Source organism: Heloderma suspectum, chromosome 1 (assembly GCF_057233095.1).
Source record: "Heloderma suspectum isolate Gila_16-S chromosome 1, 16-S_ref, whole genome shotgun sequence".
NCBI classification, from domain to species: domain Eukaryota; kingdom Metazoa; phylum Chordata; class Lepidosauria; order Squamata; family Helodermatidae; genus Heloderma; species Heloderma suspectum.
Genome location: NC_139458.1, coordinates 299,231,653 through 299,251,835, shown reverse-complemented (window position 1 = coordinate 299,251,835; position 20,183 = coordinate 299,231,653). Strand labels below are relative to the sequence as shown.

Here is a 20,183-nt window from a genome sequence, read left to right as displayed (position 1 = left end):
TTTTGGGATTCTGGCCCCACCCATTTTGCCTTTAGTCCTACCCACCACTGGAATGTGGCCCCTGAGAATGTCTCTGAAACTGATTTCGGCCCATGGGCTGAAAGAGTTTTGACACCCCTGCTTTACTGCAAGACTTTGTGTGGCCTGATTTTCAGCCGTGTGGATTTTTTGTTTTGTTTTGTTGACCGCATAGCATGCAAGGTTCCAAAGACTGTGGATTCCATAGGTGCTTTGAAAATGATGACTACAACTATAATATGACAGCTTGGCTATGTAAAAAAAAACACACATCGTATGTGGTAGCAGCCTAGATAGAGCCCTTTCATCACATGCAGATCTCTTAACTGACAGTAAACTTGTGTGTGATAAATACATTTTTCAAAACTGTTTTTAGTACTATCTCAGGATCCCCATCACACACCAGGTTTTCCAAATCATCGACTCCCCCCTGCCTTCAGTTATTTTATGTTGCTGAGCAAGGTTATAAAGACTGTTGTTGGAGAGTGTTCTGTCCAATAATATAAGATTTAACTTCCTGTTCTCCTTTCCAGGTTTCCTTTGTTCAATACAGTGATGATCCGAAGTCCGAGTTCCATTTGAATACATATGATGATAAGGCACCGGCTCTGGGAGCACTTCAGAACATTCGTTACAGGGGAGGCAACACAAGAACAGGTAGCTTTGGATGGATTATTCCGTATTAATTTCAAGTGATCATTTTTAAAAATACGCTCATGATCTCTTACTACTGCACATATTTTAATTGTTATTTTATTCCATTGTTAATGTCTATGCTTCTAAGATAATCATTGGAGATGAGTCACCTAAACTGAACTCTGTTTCGTAACTCACAGGCAAAGCACTTACATTCATCAAAGATAAGGTCTTGACATGGGAAAGTGGCATGAGGAAAGGGGTTCCCAAGGTACTTGTTGTTGTAACAGATGGTCGGTCACAGGATGAAGTGATGAAAGCTGCAGCTGTCATACAGCACTCTGGTAAGCAACTTTTATGGGACAGGACTCAATAGGAAACCTCATGAAATGTCAGATTCTGTATTGTTCAGATGAAACATTGGGAGTTATATTTGGAATAACTTGTGGGGGTGGGAGGAAGATAACACTGAATAAAGGGTGTTTCTCAATTCTCATTTTTTCTTAACTTACTTTTAAAGCAATCCAAAGGTTTTCTTTATTTTATGCCTTTCCATTCTTCATCCTCTTTTTCTTAAAATATTTTCATATCTTGTGAGATTTCCATAAGATCTCAGTGTGTGGATTAAAGAAACCATTTTTTTTTTTAGTTCAAGCTATCTATAAATCTGTTTATCCTGTATCTGTTCTTAATGTAAATTCTGCTGGATTGTCACACACAGATTGTCCCTCTTAAGAGTTTTATGTCACTTCATGGGTTCATCCTAGTATAATGGATGGCTTAGCACTAGCTGTTATCTAGAAGAACATGTATAAATATTCCTATACTGATATTAACCCAATCAATATTGTATTTGCAGGTTTCAGTGTCTTTGTTATTGGTGTGGCTGATGTTGATTACCATGAACTGGCCAAAATTGCCAGCAAACCCAGTGAACGTCATGTCTTTATAGTTGATGACTTTGATGCTTTTGAAAAGATTGAGGATAACCTCATCACCTTTGTTTGTGAGACAGCTACCTCAAGTAAGTCAAACATCCTCTCGACAATCTTTCCAGAATGAGTTTACATATTTTAGTTTTGTGTAGATCACATTTATGTGAAGCATACTCCATGTTGCACTTTATTAAGGAAACAAAATGTTTACTTGAACTCGTCGCACACTGTTGTATAATTGAAGGAGAATGACCATAGCTCAGTAGCAGAGCTCCTGCTTTGCATGCAGAGGGTCCCAGGTTCAAACCCTAGCATCTCCAGGTAGGGCTGGGGAAGTCTTCTGCCTGAAACCCTGGAGAGCCACTGACAGTTAGTATTACTGAGTCTGATGGACCAAGGCAGCTTCCTATGTTCTTAAAATGAGCCATTACTGTATGTAGCTCTATGTTTCATTTGCAACATACTCAGCAGTCCATATCATCTACATCTGTATGCATATGGAGTGCTTAGGCTGAGAGGGAGTGACTTACACAAGGCCATCTTTTGAGTTTACACCAGAAAGCATAGCACTGAGTTGTATCAGGGATTTCCTATCTCTTTTGCAACATTTGTGCTGTCTTATGTGCTGTCTATCTCTGGATAAGAGGCCTAAGCATTATACTGTGGAGTTACACACACACATCATTCAACATAGTCTGTATAATTAGAATCAGCTTAAATTAGGCTATAGTTATTTAAAGATTGAGTTCTGTAGTACCTTTTGAGACTAGCTATTTTAACAGAAAAGATGCTTCATAGGCTGTTGCCTACTTCTTTATAACAGCTATAGTCTAATCTAATAGTAATCTATGCAAAGTTTTGTTAGCTTTTGAAGCAAAAATAAATTTATCAGCAAGATGTCCTGTCTCAGTTATGGACTATTAGCAAACTATGGTCCAATTGTAGATTCCTGCTTTCTGAACAAATGGGAAGTCTAGTTACGAGGACAGATGGATCAATGTAAGTTCTGTCATGGGGATCCTACATCTCCCCAATAGATCAATTTATATTGGAGTTCTCTATCACTCACCTTCTAACAAAGACAGACACAGTACCCTAGGAGGTGAGACTTTTGGAACTGGTCTAAAAATCCTGGCACAAGCATGGGAATCTGGACCATCACACAGTACATTTGCTTATCAGTGCCATGAGCCATAAAGGCTGGGATCCTTTGGGCTGTGTGCAGCCTGTGTGCATGTATGCACACTCCTCAGCCATCCCCTTTCCACCACATTCCTTCATGCCTCCGCCCTCAAAGCTGCTCTTCTGGACTGGGCATGTTCAAAGTGACATCTGATGTAGCATGATAAACTGCAGTGGAAATGGGAGATCAATAAAAAGTACCACGTGCATCCAGCAGCTTTTTAGGTGTGTGCATGAAACGCTTAGAATTTTGGCCAAAGTATCTGGGACATATAAGACTGCCTGACCTCACTTTGAAAACCTCCATGCAGCCTCCCCAACCTGGTGCCTTCCAGATGTATGGACCACAACTCCCATCATCACCAACATGATGGGAGTTCACGTCTGACACATCTGGAAGGCACCAGGTTGGGGAAGGTTACATGCATCTACTAACACCAATGCCACTGCTCTTTCATTTGACATGTTTTTCTTCTGTTTCAGGTTGCCCTCTTATGTACTTGGATGGATATACGTCTCCTGGTAAGAAGTTATATACAAATATTCCAGATGTTATATCCAAATATTCCTCACTTCACTTTTTCTGAATTCCTCCATTCTTTGTTCTTCCTCACAGGATTTAGGATGCTGGAATCTTACAACTTAACAGAGAAGTATTTTGCTTCTGTACCAGGAGTTTCCTTGCAGTCAGGATCCTTCCCCAGTTATGTGGCATACAGGCTTCATAAAAATGCCTTCGTCAGCCAGCCCACAATGTAAGCTGTGTTACCTCTTTTCTTTGAAGGCTTTTTTTAACTGGGGAAAGTTGTCTGTGTGTGGTTACGTGGCACAGATAAATGATGATGTTGAACATTTGGTAGGAGAAAAAGTGATGTTTGCTTAGTCCACAGTGGTAAGAAAGTGCAGTAACTATGTCAGATAATTTATGGCAGTTCAAGTAGCTCAGTGTATTTAGTATTTCCATCCCCATTTCATGTTTTCATGAACTTGACAGCTGAAATCTGTTCTATTACAGTTATCCACTTTAAAACACAGCGATCTTAGTGGTTGCCTGAGGAGAATCTTAACTGTAGAGCAGGGGTGAGCAATTTTGGGAGGGCCAGCGGCCATTTTTGTCCCATGGACACCCACCCTCCTGCAGGCCACAGTCTGCTGAGTGACCCCCCCCCAAAGTTACGAACATTCTTTTAAATGAAAAAAAAAATGGCATCCAGAGCACCACAGGGAGCCAAGAAGCTCAAATCTAGGTTTATTTGCAGGGAGCAGTGGTGGAGACTACATGGGGGGATGGCAACAGCTGCATTCAGCCTGCAGGCTCCATTTTGCCCACTTCTGCTGTAGAGGCATAATGGTAGTTCAACAGTGCTGCAATCAGCAATATATTGCTAGTTGTTACTGTTCCATTCCTATGTAGAAGGTGGATATTCTCCATCCAGACTTAGCACCTCATTTGTCAATAGGAGAGGGATTCTGAACGTGCATTGGCATTAAAAATAAAAACACCCATTGTATCGTTTGGAGAAGTCAAAGCTCCTAAGCCCAAGAGCAACATACCAAATGGCCAAGACAAAGCCACATTTTTGGGTAGGGGCCATAGTGGTTAAGCATATGTTTTGCACACAGAAAGTCCCATATATAACCCTAGCGCAGCCTTCCCCAACCTGGTGCCCTCCAAATGTTTTGGACTATAATTCCTATAATCCCTGACCATTCGCAATGTTCACTGGTACTGATAGGAGTTGTAGTCTGAAGCATCTGGAGGACATCGGGTTGGGAAAGCTGTCCTAGCAGCTGCATTTTATAAAAAGGATCTCAAAGTATAACCTCTGACCTGAGACTATAGAGAACTGCTATTGGTGAGAATAAATAGTACTGGTTTAAAGAAACTAATGATATAAGGCAGTTTATATATTCATTAACTTCTCCAGTCCTCCCCACATTTCTTTTCTCTTTTAATAGCCTCCCCAAAGTTACTATTGGTGTCTTCTTCTAACTCCCCCACAACATTTTTGCTGCCACTCTTTCTCCCCTCTGTTCAGACACCACACCTCTCACTTATCCCGTAGACCACTGTTTCTTCTTCTTCCTCTTCTCTATCCTGTTTGCAGTTCTGAGGGTCCTGTCACTTCATGACCTTGAAGTTTACACTTCTGTCACTCCCAATACTGCCCTGTTCTTCTCACAGGCTCTTTCAGTCCCCTACTATAGAAGACACAGCTGCATTGTTTGGTTCCCTGAAATTTTAGAATTTCATATCGTTCTAGCAGAAGATTTAAAATAAAGTTATGTACACTCCTCCAACACTTTATAATGCTTTTAACTACAGTGGGAACACTGGGAAAGAAGAACAGCTAAGTAGGTTAACTGAGGTAAACTAAGGTAGGTAAACTAAGTAGGTAAATCCCCCCCCCCCATATGGGGGATACGTGGCTCAACAACACTACAAGCGAGAAGGATCTTGGAATTGTTGTAGATCACAAGCTGAATACGAGCCAACAATGTGATGTGGCTGCAAAAAGGGCAAATGCTATTTTGGGCTGCATCAATAGAAGCATAGCTTCCAAATCCCGGGAAGTACTAGTTTCCCTCTACTCAGCACCGGTTAGGCCTCATCTGGAGTACGGTGTCCAGTTCTGGGCACCACATTTTAAGAAGGATGTAGACAAGCTGGAGATGGCTCAGAGGAGGGCAACAAAGATGATCAGGGGACTGGAAACAAAGCCCTATGAGGAGAGACTGAAAGAACTGGGCATGTTTAGCCTTGAGAAGAGAAGACTGAGGGGAGATAGGACAGCGCTCTTCAAGAACTTGAAAGGTTGTCACAGAGGGGAAGGCCAGGATCTCTTTTCGATTATCCCAGAGTGCAGGACACGGAATAATGGGCTCAAGTGACAGGGAGCCAGATTCCGGCTGAACATCAGGAGAAACATCCTGACTGTTAGAGCAATACGACAATGGAACCAATTACCTGGGGAGGTGGTGGGCTCTCCCACACTGGAGGCGTTCAAGACGAGGCTGGACAGCCATCTGTCGGGGATGCTCTGACTTGGATTCCTGCATTGAGCAGGGGGTAGGGCTCGATGGCCTGGTAGGCCCCTTCCAACCCTGCTATTCTATGATTCTATGATGGTATGAAGAACATGGTTTAAATTACCCTTCTCTTTCTTTCTTGTGAGAGCAAGTTTGATTCTCAACTACAAAGTAGATCCTTCAGGGTTTCTTTTCCATCTTCTTCAGTATACCAGTCTCCTCCCCCCCGCCCCGAAAGTAAGTAGCTGTGTTTTCCTGATCTTGAGCAAACAAACTACAACTTTGGGTGCTTCCAGACAAGGCTTTTGTTGTGCAATCACACTGTCTCTTTCGCAGAACTTTATAGGAGGTCCAGACATGTCATCTTCCACTTCTAACCCTCTCATGTTTTTCTACTGCTGCTTCCATCTTGTTTCTGACCCGAAGAAAGCCATTAAGGAAAGAAAGATGGAAGAACTACATAATACCTTTCAATTGCTAATGCTACCAATTGCTACCTGGAAGCACCCTGAGTCATCTGGTTATGAATTTTCTAATGCAATTAAGCATTTGACACATGGACATTTCCCTACAGTCTTTTTTGTGTATAAGATAAAACATTAGGAAGTTATTTAACTTTTTCATGCATTTCTAGTGAGCAATACATTTATGCTTTCCTTAACAGCGAAATTCATCCAGATGGATTACCAAAGGCTTATACTATCATATTTTTATTCCGTCTTCTCCCGGAAACCCCCACTGAACCATTTGCAATTTGGCAGATAACAGACAGAGATTACAAACCACAAGTCGGAGTTGTTCTTGACCGTAAGATTGGTTCCCCCTTACCCTATAATATGAATAGAATCTGTGAATGTAAATGTACAGCTTAGTTTCCATTCTGTATTTTCTAAGCTTTCAAAATCAAACAGTTTTTCTTACATAGTGAAACATTTATTATTTTAAAACATGAGTCACCAATTTGTTCAGACCCAAGATCAGCTGGGCAGCAAACTGTGAGGCAGATTGAAACTAATTTGCATAGCCATTTGTATGATATTTGCATGCAAGAAAGATCTTCCAATAATTTTGATTAGAAATTATACTTTAAAGCATCAGTGGGGTACCTCCAGGCAACAGGCCCCTGGATGAACCTCCATTGGCCTGGGCCCTCTCCCAGCCCCTGCCCCTTCTCTGATGTCATCCCTACCCATTTTTACATGTATCTGTGTTCAGACCGCATGGAGCTCTGTGCCTCTCTGCACAGGAAAAGGAAAAATGGGTGGGGTGGGGGAGGAGGATGTCAGGAGAGGGGCAGGGCTTCAGGGGCAGAGCATCAGGGGCAGAGGCCCATCCCTTGTCCTCATACAGCCTACTGCATTGGTTGGGGGCAGGGGTACAATCTGGACCCAGACCAAGAAAAGGTTCCCCACCCTTGCTTTAAAGGGGTCTAGCAATGAAAATATTTCTCACAAAAGTAAAAGAAGTTTGTTCAGCTGAATGTTGCCTCAAGTTCTCTTGTATCAGCCCATCCAAGGACCAGACAGCATTTCAGCAGTGCAGATACTATTTATTTGTCAGCATTTGTGAACAGTCAGGTAATACCAGATGGTACTCCAGTTCATCATATTCTGGTGGCACGTCAGAAGAATAAGTAAATACACAGTTACTTTCATCTTTAAACTGGGCAAATCTTGATTCAGACTGTAGCTGTCCTTAATCATGCTATTACCATGTGGCCTCTGGGTTTTGAAGGGGTGGGGATTGGCAAGTTGGGAATTGAAAGCCCCCTCTCACCTTTCAGCCATCTGCAGTGAGCAAGCTCCATTTCCTCTCACTAAATGTGGCTTGCATTCTGTGGCAGTGAGCCATATTTCTTATCCATTTAAAGTTTGATAATAGGTTGACATTTATTTGGGTCTCTAATAATATACCTCAGGGAATAAACATGAACTGTAGTGTTGTCATCTAAAAGTTTAAAATTATCCAAAGGTTTAGAAGAAACTTAAAAAAAAATTAACTATCATTGCATGTTTACACTTTAGTCTCTAACCCTGATGGCTAGAAAATTATTTTCATTGAAAAATGCAAGTTGAGATTTTGAGGAAGCTATAAGCCACACAATGTTTGTTTTAACAAAAAGTGACTCCTAGTCTAAGTAGTGTGGTCTAAGTAGAAGTCAATGGGACTTACTATCTGATGTGAATAAGATGGCAGCTTAACAAAGCTATCCTAATTGGGGAAGGGGGGGAGGAAAGTGGTAGATCTTCCACCACTTCCTAAATCTGGCCAGCTATACTGGTGCAAGAAGTAGGTTGTTGGTGGGGTGGGGGAAATTTCACAAGGCTTTTCACCCCAGCAGATCTTATCTTTTTGGAATTTCCCTCCATTGAAACTGGGGTGGGGGGGGGTTGAATTAGCTATGCCACCTCCATGCTGATGTAGTTCAGGGATGGACAGAAGATAGATTGTGATTTACTGGTAGATCTCTTGGTGATTTGAAGTAGATCACAAAGGGTTTCTAACTCCCAGTTGTTTAACAATAGCAGCAAGACGGAGACTTCTTTCCCCCTTCTAAGTTAAGATGTTGAGATAAAAGAGGGAAAACCAGGAGTGAGTTTTTGAGTGACTGGGTTGTGTGCTCAGCTCTGGTATGGAAAGCAAACTCCTGTCTGAGCATGTGTTCAGAGATACCTTTGTTTTGTAAGTCTAAAAGTAAGTTTCCCGCCCTGCTCCCAAGCACTATTTTGCACCTGCCATCAGCTGGTGAACCTCAGCTGATTATTATTTATTCTAATAAAAACCAAAGTAGATTCCCCAAGCCTGAGGTCTGCCCACCACTGGTGTACCTGAGGATCCCAATCTTGGGGCCTCTCAGGAGAATGGAGGGGCTTTGGATTCAGAGGATCGAAAGCTGCCTCCAGAATACCTTGGTCTGGGGTCAACTGCCAGTGAGAACACAGCTGGTAGTACATCTATACTTGGAGAGCTTTTTGTGAGCATACAGCCATCTGAATGGGATAGGACTGCACTGTTAAGGTTAGGCATTTTCTCTGTCTAAACATGCATAGGATTGTGCCCTAAGACACCTATTCTAAGTCTCAGTGAAATGAGTTATAAACATCCATAAATTAGGATCTGTTAAATTTGTCCTAGTAACCCATGCTTTGCTGCCTGAGACACATTTCATAAGATTATAATCTATACAGTGCTAGGATAATGATTTGATTCTGTTACTAAACTATCTGTATTAAGTCATATCTATAATAAAATGTCTTTTTCCCTCTAGCCACCAGCAAAGTATTATCATTCTTTAACAAGGATACAAGAGGAGAAATTCAGACAGTAACATTTGAAGGTGAAGAAGTAAAGAAACTCTTTTATGGAAGTTTCCACAAGGTAAAACAATTGTGTGCAAATTATTATGAATAGAAGTGCTTTTCTTAAAAACAAATTAAAAACCCTCCTGTGGTCAGTAGATGTTCATAGATAGAAAGGATTTATAAATCAGCTAAAGCAAATATTATTGAGCTCATACCATTACTACAGATTGAACAAACATGATAACATATTGAACATGTCCAGTGCAATATGTATGTTTACCCAAAAGTAAATCCCATGGTGTTCAATGGGGCTAAATCCAAAGTATATATGCACAGGATTGCAGCCAAAAGGTGGTAAATAGAATAGTATGGACCTGCTACTCTTCCATAAGTAAATGGCTGTGCCATGTTGGTTTCCCTGACCATGGACTAGATACTTCATTGGAAAGATTCTTTGAAAGCAAAAGAGAGGGAAATATTGAAGCTGGTCTAGACGTTGCACACACTCCATGGCTCAACTTTCTTGTATCTGGTTTTCTGTCCTCTGGTTATTATGTTTAGCACAACTCAGCACATACATCAGGGTTATGATGCAGTACAGCCTTCCCCATCCTGGTGGAACATATGCACATGTGACTTCTCCTGTTATTTTTATTTGAGGAAAGTACATCCCTTTGCATGCACAGAGTAATCTCTCCACTGAAATAAATGGGAATATTCTTGTGGGTGGAAGAAATAGTATTATGTGTATACCAGACCTCCTGTGCTTGAAGCAGATGTCTAAAGCAGGGAGTATGGCTACATACTAACTCACCATGGACCTGTCAAGGTATGTACATCTGTTTCTCTAAGCTCAGTGTACATACACGGATTCGTTCTGCAGGAAAAAGCATAAGTGACTCCCAGGTGTAGCAAAAGAGAAACATTCACAACATATTTTGAAAGGTAATTTTGATTTTTTAAAATCATCCTAGGCTGAGAATATACCAAACTTAAAAAAAATTGGATTGAATCCTGCCAAAATATCAAATATTTTGTGGTATTCATTCAATGGGTTATACATTCATTCAATGAAAAATAGCTAACTTAGTATTGGCCATTTGTGGAAAATTTGCTTTGGCATCCTTTTATGGACTTTGAGTCGCATTGCTATAGTGCTAGCTAGCTGATGAAAGTCTGCTGGGGAAAATGTTGGCTTAGTAATGCAGCAATTAAAATCCTGTCAAAGAACTCTTATAGAAACAGATGGTTTTTATTCTTCATCTTGCCATTATGGGCCAAATGACATGTGAAGGAAGTTTTGTGATTCTTCCTTGCAATACTTCTTTTAAAAACAAAAATGAAAAACTGCCACAGGAGGGTGAGGACTAGCAGAGGGGAGGAGCCTCTTAATCTTTTATTTTTATGCTGTTTTGATGCTCAAAATTGACTCCAAGCTACATCCCTCTGAGGTCTCCATATCTTTTCCCTCTCTTGGAGAAAACTGGTTTAGGGAAGGCAGTTTTGCATGGACAAACAGCAAGAAGTGAAAAGGTCATGAAGCTCCACACCTCTGCCATTCCTCAGCCTCCCAAAAGCTGCTTTTTTTTTTTTTTTAATGGATGAAGGACTCATGCAGTTGCCACCCACATATACTTTGTATCTCAGACTCTGCCTTAGCCTTCCACAAAAAACTGTGTCTACTTCCATAAGTGATGCTAAGGGGAAAACTACCTACTATTGGTGACTTAAGTGACTGAAAATGCCAAGTGCTCACCACTAATATGAGCATGGCAGAGAAGAGCCTGTAACTCAGTGGACGAGCACATACTCTGCATGCAGAAGTTCCCAGGTTCAATCCCGGTCATCTTCAAGTAGGACTGAGAAAACAAAGCAGTGTGGACAATACTGAGATAGGTGGACCAGTAGTTTGATTTGATATAAGACAGCTTCCTATGAAGCAACATTTACCTTGTGTCCTAACATCGTCATATTGTGTGTCTTTCCACCCAGCACCACCAGCAGCCAATGTTGTGGAGTAAGCCTGGAGAGATGCACAACAGAATGATGTCAAAACTTGTTGTTGTTGTTGTTGTTGTTCAGTCGTTCAGTCGTGTCCGACTCTTCCTGACCCCATGGACCATAGCACGCCAGGCCTTCCTGTCCTGCACTCTCTCCCAGAGTGTGCTCAAGTCCATATTCATTGCATTGGTGATGCTATCTAGCCATCTCATCCTCTGCCGTCCCCTTCTTTTGCCTTCAGTCTTTCCCAGCATCAGGGTCTTTTCCAGGGAGTTTTCTCTTCGCATTAGGTAGCCAAAATATTTGAGCTTCAGTTTCAGTATCTGTCCTTCCAATGAGCACTCAGGGTTGATTTCCTTTAGGATGGACTGATTTGACCTCCTTGCAGTCCAGGGGACTCGTAAGAGTCTTCTCCAGCACCACAGTTCGAGCATCAATTCTTCGGCGCTCAGCCTTCCGTATAGTCCAGCTGTCACAGCCATACGTTGCTACTGGGAAAACCATAGCTTTGATTATACGAACCTTTGTCGGCAAGGTGATGTCTCTGCTTCTTACTATGCTGTCTAGGTTTGCCATACCTTTCCTCCCAAGGAGCAAGTGTCTTTTAATTTCATGGCTACAGTCACCGTCTGCGGTGATCTTGGAGCCCAAGAAAGTACAATCTGTCACTGCTTCCATTTCTTCCCCTTCTATATGCCAGGAAGTGATGGGGCCAGATGCCATGATCTTCGTTTTTTTAATGTTGAGTTTCAAACCAGCTTTTGCACTCTCCTCTTTCACCCTCAACAAGAGGCTCTTGAGATCCTCTTCGCTTTCTGCCGTTAGGGTGGTATCGTCTGTGTATCTGAGGTTGTTGATAATTCTCCCGGCAATCTTAATTCCGACCTGTGATTCATCCAACCCGGCATTTCTCATGATGTACTCTGCATATAAGTTAAATAAGCAGGGAGACAATATGCAGCCTTGTCGTACTCCTTTCCCAATTTTGAACCAATCGGTTGTTCCATGTCCAGTTCTTACTGTTGCTTCTTGACCCTCGTACAGGCTTCTCAGGAGACAGGTAAGGTGATCTGGTACTCCCATCTCTTTAAGAATTTGCCAGAGTTTGTTGTGATCCACACAATCAAAGGCTTTAGCGTAGTCAGTGAAGCAGAAATAGATGTTTTTCTGGCATTCTCTTGCTTTCTCCATGATCCAGCGAATGTTGGCGATCTGATCTCTAGTTCCTCTGCCTCTTCGAAACCCAGCTTGTACTTCCAGTAGTTCTCGGTTCACATACTGCTGAAGCCTAGCTTGTAGGATTTTGAGCATAACCTTGCTGGCATGTGAAATGAGTGCAAATTGTACGGTAGTTTGAACACTCTTTGGCATTGCCCTTCTTTGAAATTGGAATGTAAACTGACCTTTTCCAGTCTTGTGGCCACTGTTGAGTGTTCCAAATGTGTTGGCATATTGAGTGCAGCACTTTAACAGCATCATCTTTTAGGATCTTAAACAGCTCAGCTGGAATACAGTCATCTCCGCTAGCTTTGTTGTTAGTAATGCTTCCTAAGGCCCACTTGACTTCACTCTCGGGGATGTCCGGCTCAAGTTCAGTGACCGCACTATCATGGCTATCAGGGACATTAAGATCTTTCCTGTATAGTTCTTCTGTGTATTCTTTCCACCTCTTCTTAATCTCATCTGCTTCCGTTAAGTCCCTGCCTTCTTTGTCCTTTATCATGCCCGTCTTTGCACAAGAGATCTCTAGTCTTTCCCATTCTGTTGTTTTCTTCGATTTCTTTGCATTGTTCATTTAAGAAGGCCTCCTTGTCTCTCCTTGCTATTCTCTGGAACTCTGCATTCAGTTGGGTATATCTTCCCCTTTCTCCCTTGCTTTTCACTTCCCTTCTTTCCTCAGCTACTTGTAAAGCTTCCTCAGACAGGCACTTTTCTTTCTTGCATTCGGGATGGATTGAGTTGCTGCCTCCTGAACAATGTTACGGACCTCCGTCCATAGTTTCTCAGGCACTCTGTCTATCAGGTCTAATCCCTGAAATCTATTCCTTACCTCCACTGTATATTCTTAAGGGATATGATTTAGGTCATACCTGAATGGTTTAGTGGTTTTCCCTACATTCTTCAATTTAAGCTGAAATTTTGCGATAAGAAGCTCATGATCTGAGCCACAGTCAGCTCCAGGTCTTGTTTTTACTGACTGTATGGAGCTTCTCCATCTTTGGCTGCAAAATACATAATCAATCTGATTTCGATATTGACCATCTGGTCATGTCCATGTGTAGAGTCGCCTCTTGTGCTGTTGGAAGAGTGTTTGCTATGATCAGCGTGTTCTCTTGGCAAAACTCTATTAGCCTTTGTCCTGCTTCATTTTGTACACCATGGCCATGCTTGCCTGTTATCCCCGTTATTTCTTGACTTCCTACTTTAGCATTCCAATCCCCTATGATGAAGAGGACATCTTTTTTTGGTGTTAGTTCTAGAAGTTGTTGTAGGTCTTCACAGAACCGATCAACTTCAGCTTCTTTGGCCTCAGTGGTTGGGGCATAGACTTGAATTACTGTGATGTTGAATGGTTTGCCTTGGATTCATACTGAGATCATTCTGTCATTTTTGAGATTGTTCCCCAGTACTGCTTTTCCCACCCTTTTACTGACTATGAGTGCTACTCCATTTCTTCTAAGGGATTCTTGCCCACAGTAGTAGATATAATGGTCACCTGAATTAAATTTGCCCATGCTTGTCCATTTTAGTTCACTGATTCCCAAGATGTCGATGTTCAATCTTGCAATCTCATGTTTGACCACCTCCAGCTTACCTTGATTCATTGATCTTACATTCCAGGTTCCTAAACAATATTGTTCTTTACAGCATCGGACTTTGTTTTCACCACCAGACACATCCACAGCTGAGTGTCCTTTTGGCTTTGGCCCAGCCGCTTCACTCTTTCTGGCGCTACTTAGAAATTCCCTCTACTCTTCTCCAGTAGTATATTGGACACTTTCCGACCTGAGGGGCTCATCTTCCGGCATCATATCTTTTAGTCTTGTGATACGTTCCATGGGGTTTTCTTGGCAAGAATACTGGAGTGGGTTGCCATTTCCTTCTCCAGTGGACCACATTTTGTCAGAACTCTCCACTATGACCTGTCCGTCTTGGGTGGCCCTGTACGGCATAGCTTATGGCTTCACTGAGTTACGCAAGCCCCTTCGCCACAACAAGGCAGTGGTCCATGAAGGGGGATGTCAAAACTACATCATTACAAAACAATATTCTCCAATTTCTTCTTCCCCAACCACCCATAAGCTGAGCCACCGTTCTTCTTTCTCTTAGCAAGTCATAACCAAGTCACTGCAGTTGACCATCTCCCCCACCTTGTCTGCTCTGCTTCATTTAGACTAAGGTCTTTTCAACAGTTAATCCAGCCAGCCTATAGCAAATGGTCTCAAAATCTTCCAGTGGAGTCTATAAAATCTAACAGCATGTTTTACTGAAGTGTAGATTGCCCTCACAGCCACAAAATAAGTGGTAATGTGCCCTTCATGGATTGATGCAATAAGATTGATAAACTTATTCCAGATAAAACAGAAATACTCTGGGTTGGCAAAATCTCTAATCTGGCTGGAGGTTTAGATTTGACTCTGGATGGGGTCACACTCCCTATGCAGGGCCAGGTATGCAGTCTGCGAGTGCTCCTGGACTCAACACTGTCTATGCAGGTGGCATTGGTTGCCAAATGTGCTTTTTACCAGCTTAGATTGGTTCGGCAACTGTAGCCCAATCTAGAGAAAGCTGACCTAGCCACAGTGGCACCTGCAAGAGGACGCTGTTGCACTCGTGTCCTGCTTGTGGGTTTCTCGTGGGCAGCTGGTTGGCTGCTGTGTGAACAGAACGCTGGACTGGATGGACTCTTGGTCTGATCCAGCATGGGCATGGCTCTTCTTATGTTCTTATGCCTTGAATATGTCCAGGTTAGATTACTGTAATTCACTCTGTCTGCAGCTGTCCTTGAATATAGTTTGGAACTGCAACTGGTACAGAATGTGGCAGTTAGAATGCTTGTAGGAGCTAGGTGCTTGGATTATATTAAGTCCATTCTGAATTGATTATATTGGCTGCCTGTTTCCTTCTGGGCAGAATTCAAGGTCCTTGGCTGAATCTACACATAACAGTTATACTGTTATCATACCGTTATCATAACTATTGGTACACATGACACTAATGGGCACCAATAGTTATGATAATGGTATAACTGCTGTGTGTAGATTCAGCCCTAGTTTTGACCTAAATGGTTTGGGACCACATTATCGGAAGGACTGTCTACACCTGTTTGAGCCTACCAAGCATTAAAATCAGCATCTGAGGCCCTGCTCTCTGGTCTAACCATGAGAACCCTTAGCCTGGTGGGTCCTAGGGATAGGGCTTTCTCAGTGGAGGCCCCACACCTTTGGAGCCTTGTCTGTAGGGAGATGCATATGGCCTCATCACTGCTGTCATTACCCCCCCCCCAAGATACATTTATTCCAGTCTGAATTGGGTACTTTAAAAACCTTTAGCTGCTGCTGCTGTATGTGTACTTTAGCTGTCATTTTATTTTCATGCATTTTGTAATCTTGTAAGCCACCTTGTGAGGCCAATGAGCCCTAAAAGGAGGATTAAAAATATTTTAAATAAATAAGCAGGCAAATAAGCAGGAAATACACATTATTTCTTGCAACAATTTAGTGCTAGATATTATAACAAATATTTAGGCTATAGTCCTAAACACATTTATTATGGAGTAAGCCCCACTGATCTCAGTGGGACTTACTTCTGACAAAACATATGCTGGTTATCTGAAATTATGAAGAATGTTTTGGTTAAAGAAATCTTAAATACAAACATCTGTAGAAATGCAGTTTTCTTTCTGGCCAATTCAGCTATAGGAAAACACTGTAATTACAAGTAAACTAAAAAAATGCACTGAAATATAGATTCAGTTCTTGAAGTGGTAAAATGGCAGGGAACTCTGGATGAGGTTTTAAGCAATTGAAGAGAGAACTATATTACACTTCTGTTTGGAAGCTGTACACAAGGTTGGAGTGGTTTCCCATTTCTCATGGATTTGTGGTTCAAATGTATTACTCAGCTTTTGGCCCATGTCCCATAATATTTTGTTATATATGTATTCCAAGAGAAGCATATCCCTTTTACCCAAACAAGGCCTCTACAAGATACTCTTCTGTTCCAAAGTATATAAAGCAAGTAGTATGAAGACTGTTGCTCTTACAAAGCTTTCAAAAATATGCTGTTAGTCATATTTATGTTTGTATTTACATTGGATAATAGAGATATCCTGCATAATTATAATTAGTCAAACTACTGGGCTTCATGTTTTCTTCTTCTTCTTTGAGTGGCAAAATGGAAAGGAAAGGAAACTCTAGCAAAATGCTGGTATTTGACAGTAGCAAATGTTCCCAAAGTTTATGATTAGTAAATCTATTTCATATTTTAAGCCCAGCATTATAAAAATGAGGAACGTTATAATACCCATCCCACCCCATCTCCTCTGCCCAGTTTCTATGAATGGGAGAGATCTTTGGGATTGTTGCGGTTATGAACTTCTACTGGCTATAGCAAAATCCAACAAAATGTCATGTGAAAAAGAAAAATGGAAAAATAAACTTTTAGAACAAGCAACAAAAAAAATCTTGTATGATCCTTCTGCCATTATGGATGTTTTACTTATAACGTCAGTTAGCCTTAGCCAACCTCATGCATTTGCAAAGATAGTTACACACCCTGATCCAGACCCAAGTGTGCATGCTGAGGCTTGCAGTAGCTCCATTTGCTTGGGCACCCCAATACATTACAGCAGAGGGAACAACTTTGTATATGGAACTGCGACCTTTCTTAAGAAAGAAACCCTTGCATGTGAAAGACTCATGTGTGTATCAGTTCCACAACTTCATTATGTACTTAACTGTATTTTAAACTGAAAATTCTTCCTAAAGTGTGTAAAGAATGTATGTGTTCATAGTCATACTTCTAAATATTTTTTCTACAGGTTCATATTGTTATAACACCCACAAATGCTAAGATCTACATTGACTGTGTTGAAATCATGGAAAAACCAATTAAGGAGAGTGGAAATATCACAACTGATGGCTATGAAATGCTTGGTAAACTACAGAAAGGTGACAGGAAAACAGCAACAGTAAGTAATTAACTGTACTCATTTATCAGGTCAAAGTAAATCCAAAGTAAATATTGAAACAGTTATCACACAGAACAATCATAAATTTGATGACAAACTGTTGTTGGTATGAACTATGATGAATTCACTTCATTGTCATTTTCTTCATGCATCTGGTAAAGGAGGGTTTCACTGTGAAAATCCATGCCACAATATTTATGATGCCACTACATTCTTGACACATACTTAATGACAATCAATTGCTACTACTGCTATTTTGTTACCACATATTACAAAATCTACATATTATCTTTACACATCAAATTCTGTGGACCAACTTTATGCCATGAAGCCAGTTCAAATTTAATTAAATTAGGATAAATGTTCTGTCCAATGTGGTTGAGGTTGGCTGCTCCTTATCACTGTGTCAGTGATTAGTTTCAGTCAGAGATACCATACAACCCAAAAGCTGTAGCTCTGAAAAGTTGGTTGGAATATTCTCAGACGAAAAATTTGAATTCAGTTCAAGAGGCTATAGGTAGATTGCTGGCCTCCATCAAAATTCCCCAATGTTCCTTAATGTCCATCATCAGAATATCAAGATATTCCCATAACATTTGTCCTAGAATAGGAGCTGAATGTCTGTCATAGTAGCATCAACATCTGAGTCAACAGTAGTATGACTCAGTCACAAGAGGGACTGAGTCACATAGTCTTTGGCTGGGAAAAGTATTTCTATTATTTGAAGCAACTTTCTCCCACCATCATATCTATATATATAGAGAGAGAGAAAGAGAGAGAATTGAAAAAAACATTTATTGCATTAAAATATCATGTGTGTGCTCTGTGATCGAAAGTGAGCAATATGTGACCACTTAGTTAATGTTGCCCTGTCTTATAGCCATCAAGCAATCAATGTGATAACCTGAGTAGCACTTTTACTATTCTGGCTGAAGGTCAGAAATGATTTTTGCCTAATATTGCACCTAAATTTTCCCTAAAATTATATAATATTAAATTTATATATAAATATAACAGATATTTGTGTTTTTGTTTTACAGTTTGAGATCCAGAGCTTTGACATTGTCTGCAATGCAGTTTGGACTAGCAGGGATAGATGCTGTGACATTCCTTCTAGGGTAAATATATAAAGGAAACATCTTGACAATTTTAATGCCTCATATCAAACAGTCTGAGCCAGTCCTACCAAGAGGACAATGTGGAATAATAGGCTTAAATGTCTCTGTTGGGAATAACAAATGACGCATGTGACTATATGAATCATCCTGAGAGACTCAGGGAAGGAATGCAGACACTTTCGCAGAACCATGTTCTAGTGACTGCTGTCTTGAACTTAGGTACAGACAGACTTGGGGCTGTGGTGGCTTAGTGGTTAAGATGCTGAACTGCAGACCGGAAGGTCAGCAGGACAGCAGTTTGAGACCCGAGTGCTGCGTGATGGAGTGAGCTCCCATCTTCAGTCCCAGCTTCTGCCAATCTAGCAGTTCGAAAGCAAGAAATTGCAAGTAGATAAATAGGTACCGCTTCGGCGGGAAAGGTAACAGCATTCCGTGCACCTCGGTGTTCAGTAATGCTGGCCACATGACCACGGAAGCATCTTTGGACAGCGCTGGCTCTTCGGCTTAGAAATGGAGATGAGCACCACACCCTAGAGTCGGACACGACTGGTTGGGGACACCTTTACCTTTTTACAGACAGACTTAGAACTTACAAAAACTTAGACTTACAGAACTTAGAACTCAGACTTACAGAAACTTAGGGAGCAATCCTATGGCCACTAGACAGCAGCTAGATGGCCATAAGATATCATGTTATCCGGGAACTGACCTCCCTTGACTTCCACGCTGCCTCCGAGGCAGCGCGGAACAGCCCCATCCTCCGCACTCGCAAGAGGAGCATGGAGCAGCCAAAAAGGAGCGTGGCTGGGGGCATTCCAGGGCGGGGAGGGTGGAAATGCTTGTAGGACACACCCTATGTGTAGTATAGCAGCTTCCTTCCCTGCTCTGTCCTCCCGCAGCTAGACAGCCGCAATCGGCTGTCTATGCAAAAATGCAGGGCAGGACAAGCGTGGAGGGAACAATCCCCTCCGTGCTTCTCCTGCCCTGCATTGGATAGGCGGTTGCCTCCATGTTTGGAGGTGGCCACCTATCAGGATTGGATTGCGCCCTTAGACTTACAGAAACTTAGATATGGAATCATAAAGTAGCTAGGCTTTGGGATTGTGAAATAGCCAGGTTTTAGCTAGTGCTAGTGTAAATTAGCAGACATAAATCAACAGGGTAAATTTGTAATGGCCCAAATTCACTGTAAAAGGAACAGAAAGTTAAAATAATGAAGGAAGAAGAGTTGGAGAATGACCAGGCAAAGGATACTGCAGGACTTCTGCCCAAAGAGAGTAGAAAAGTAAGAGAAAAGGAGACACGTTGCCTTACTAGAAGAACCCAACAAAATTAACTCTTGTGTCCCTGAAGAAGGTTGCCACCAAAACACATTGGGTAATTTGCTGTTTTATTGAAATTCCTTACATTTTTCAGGTACCATGTTCAGGCTTGCCTCTTTTTTGTTTTTTTTGTTGGTGGTGGTCTTTTAGACTTCTGCCTGGACCAACTGTGCATATATTTAATGTACATAATTTTGCTTAATATACCTTTGTCCCAAGAAGCAGGGTAAAAACATTGACAGAGGTCATGTTATCATGTGGAATGTGTCTCCTGCTCATTTTAATATTGGTAGCCAATTACATGAGAGCCACTGGTCTGGATACCCCTTTAGAGAAAGAGGCCCCATTGGACACAATGAGCCATTCAACTCATATCTGCATGGGTTTCTTCAACTCATATCAGCATATTAATATCTGTACAGCCCAGCATCACAGGGTGATAAGTA

At 41.5% G+C, this 20,183-nt stretch overlaps 1 protein-coding gene across 1 annotated transcript in view; it reads left to right on the top strand.

The window, feature by feature from the left end:
- COL12A1 (collagen type XII alpha 1 chain) overlaps window positions 1-20,183 on the top strand; it is a 134,461-nt gene that overhangs the window by 84,547 nt on the left and 29,731 nt on the right. The window contains exons 43-51 of the mRNA XM_084826903.1: window positions 552-675; window positions 855-998; window positions 1,514-1,678; window positions 3,255-3,293; window positions 3,388-3,526; window positions 6,466-6,608; window positions 9,070-9,179; window positions 17,148-17,297; window positions 18,338-18,415. Coding sequence (XP_084683029.1) covers window positions 552-675; window positions 855-998; window positions 1,514-1,678; window positions 3,255-3,293; window positions 3,388-3,526; window positions 6,466-6,608; window positions 9,070-9,179; window positions 17,148-17,297; window positions 18,338-18,415 — 1,092 coding nt within the window. The remainder of the gene's footprint in view (window positions 1-551; window positions 676-854; window positions 999-1,513; window positions 1,679-3,254; window positions 3,294-3,387; window positions 3,527-6,465; window positions 6,609-9,069; window positions 9,180-17,147; window positions 17,298-18,337; window positions 18,416-20,183) is intronic.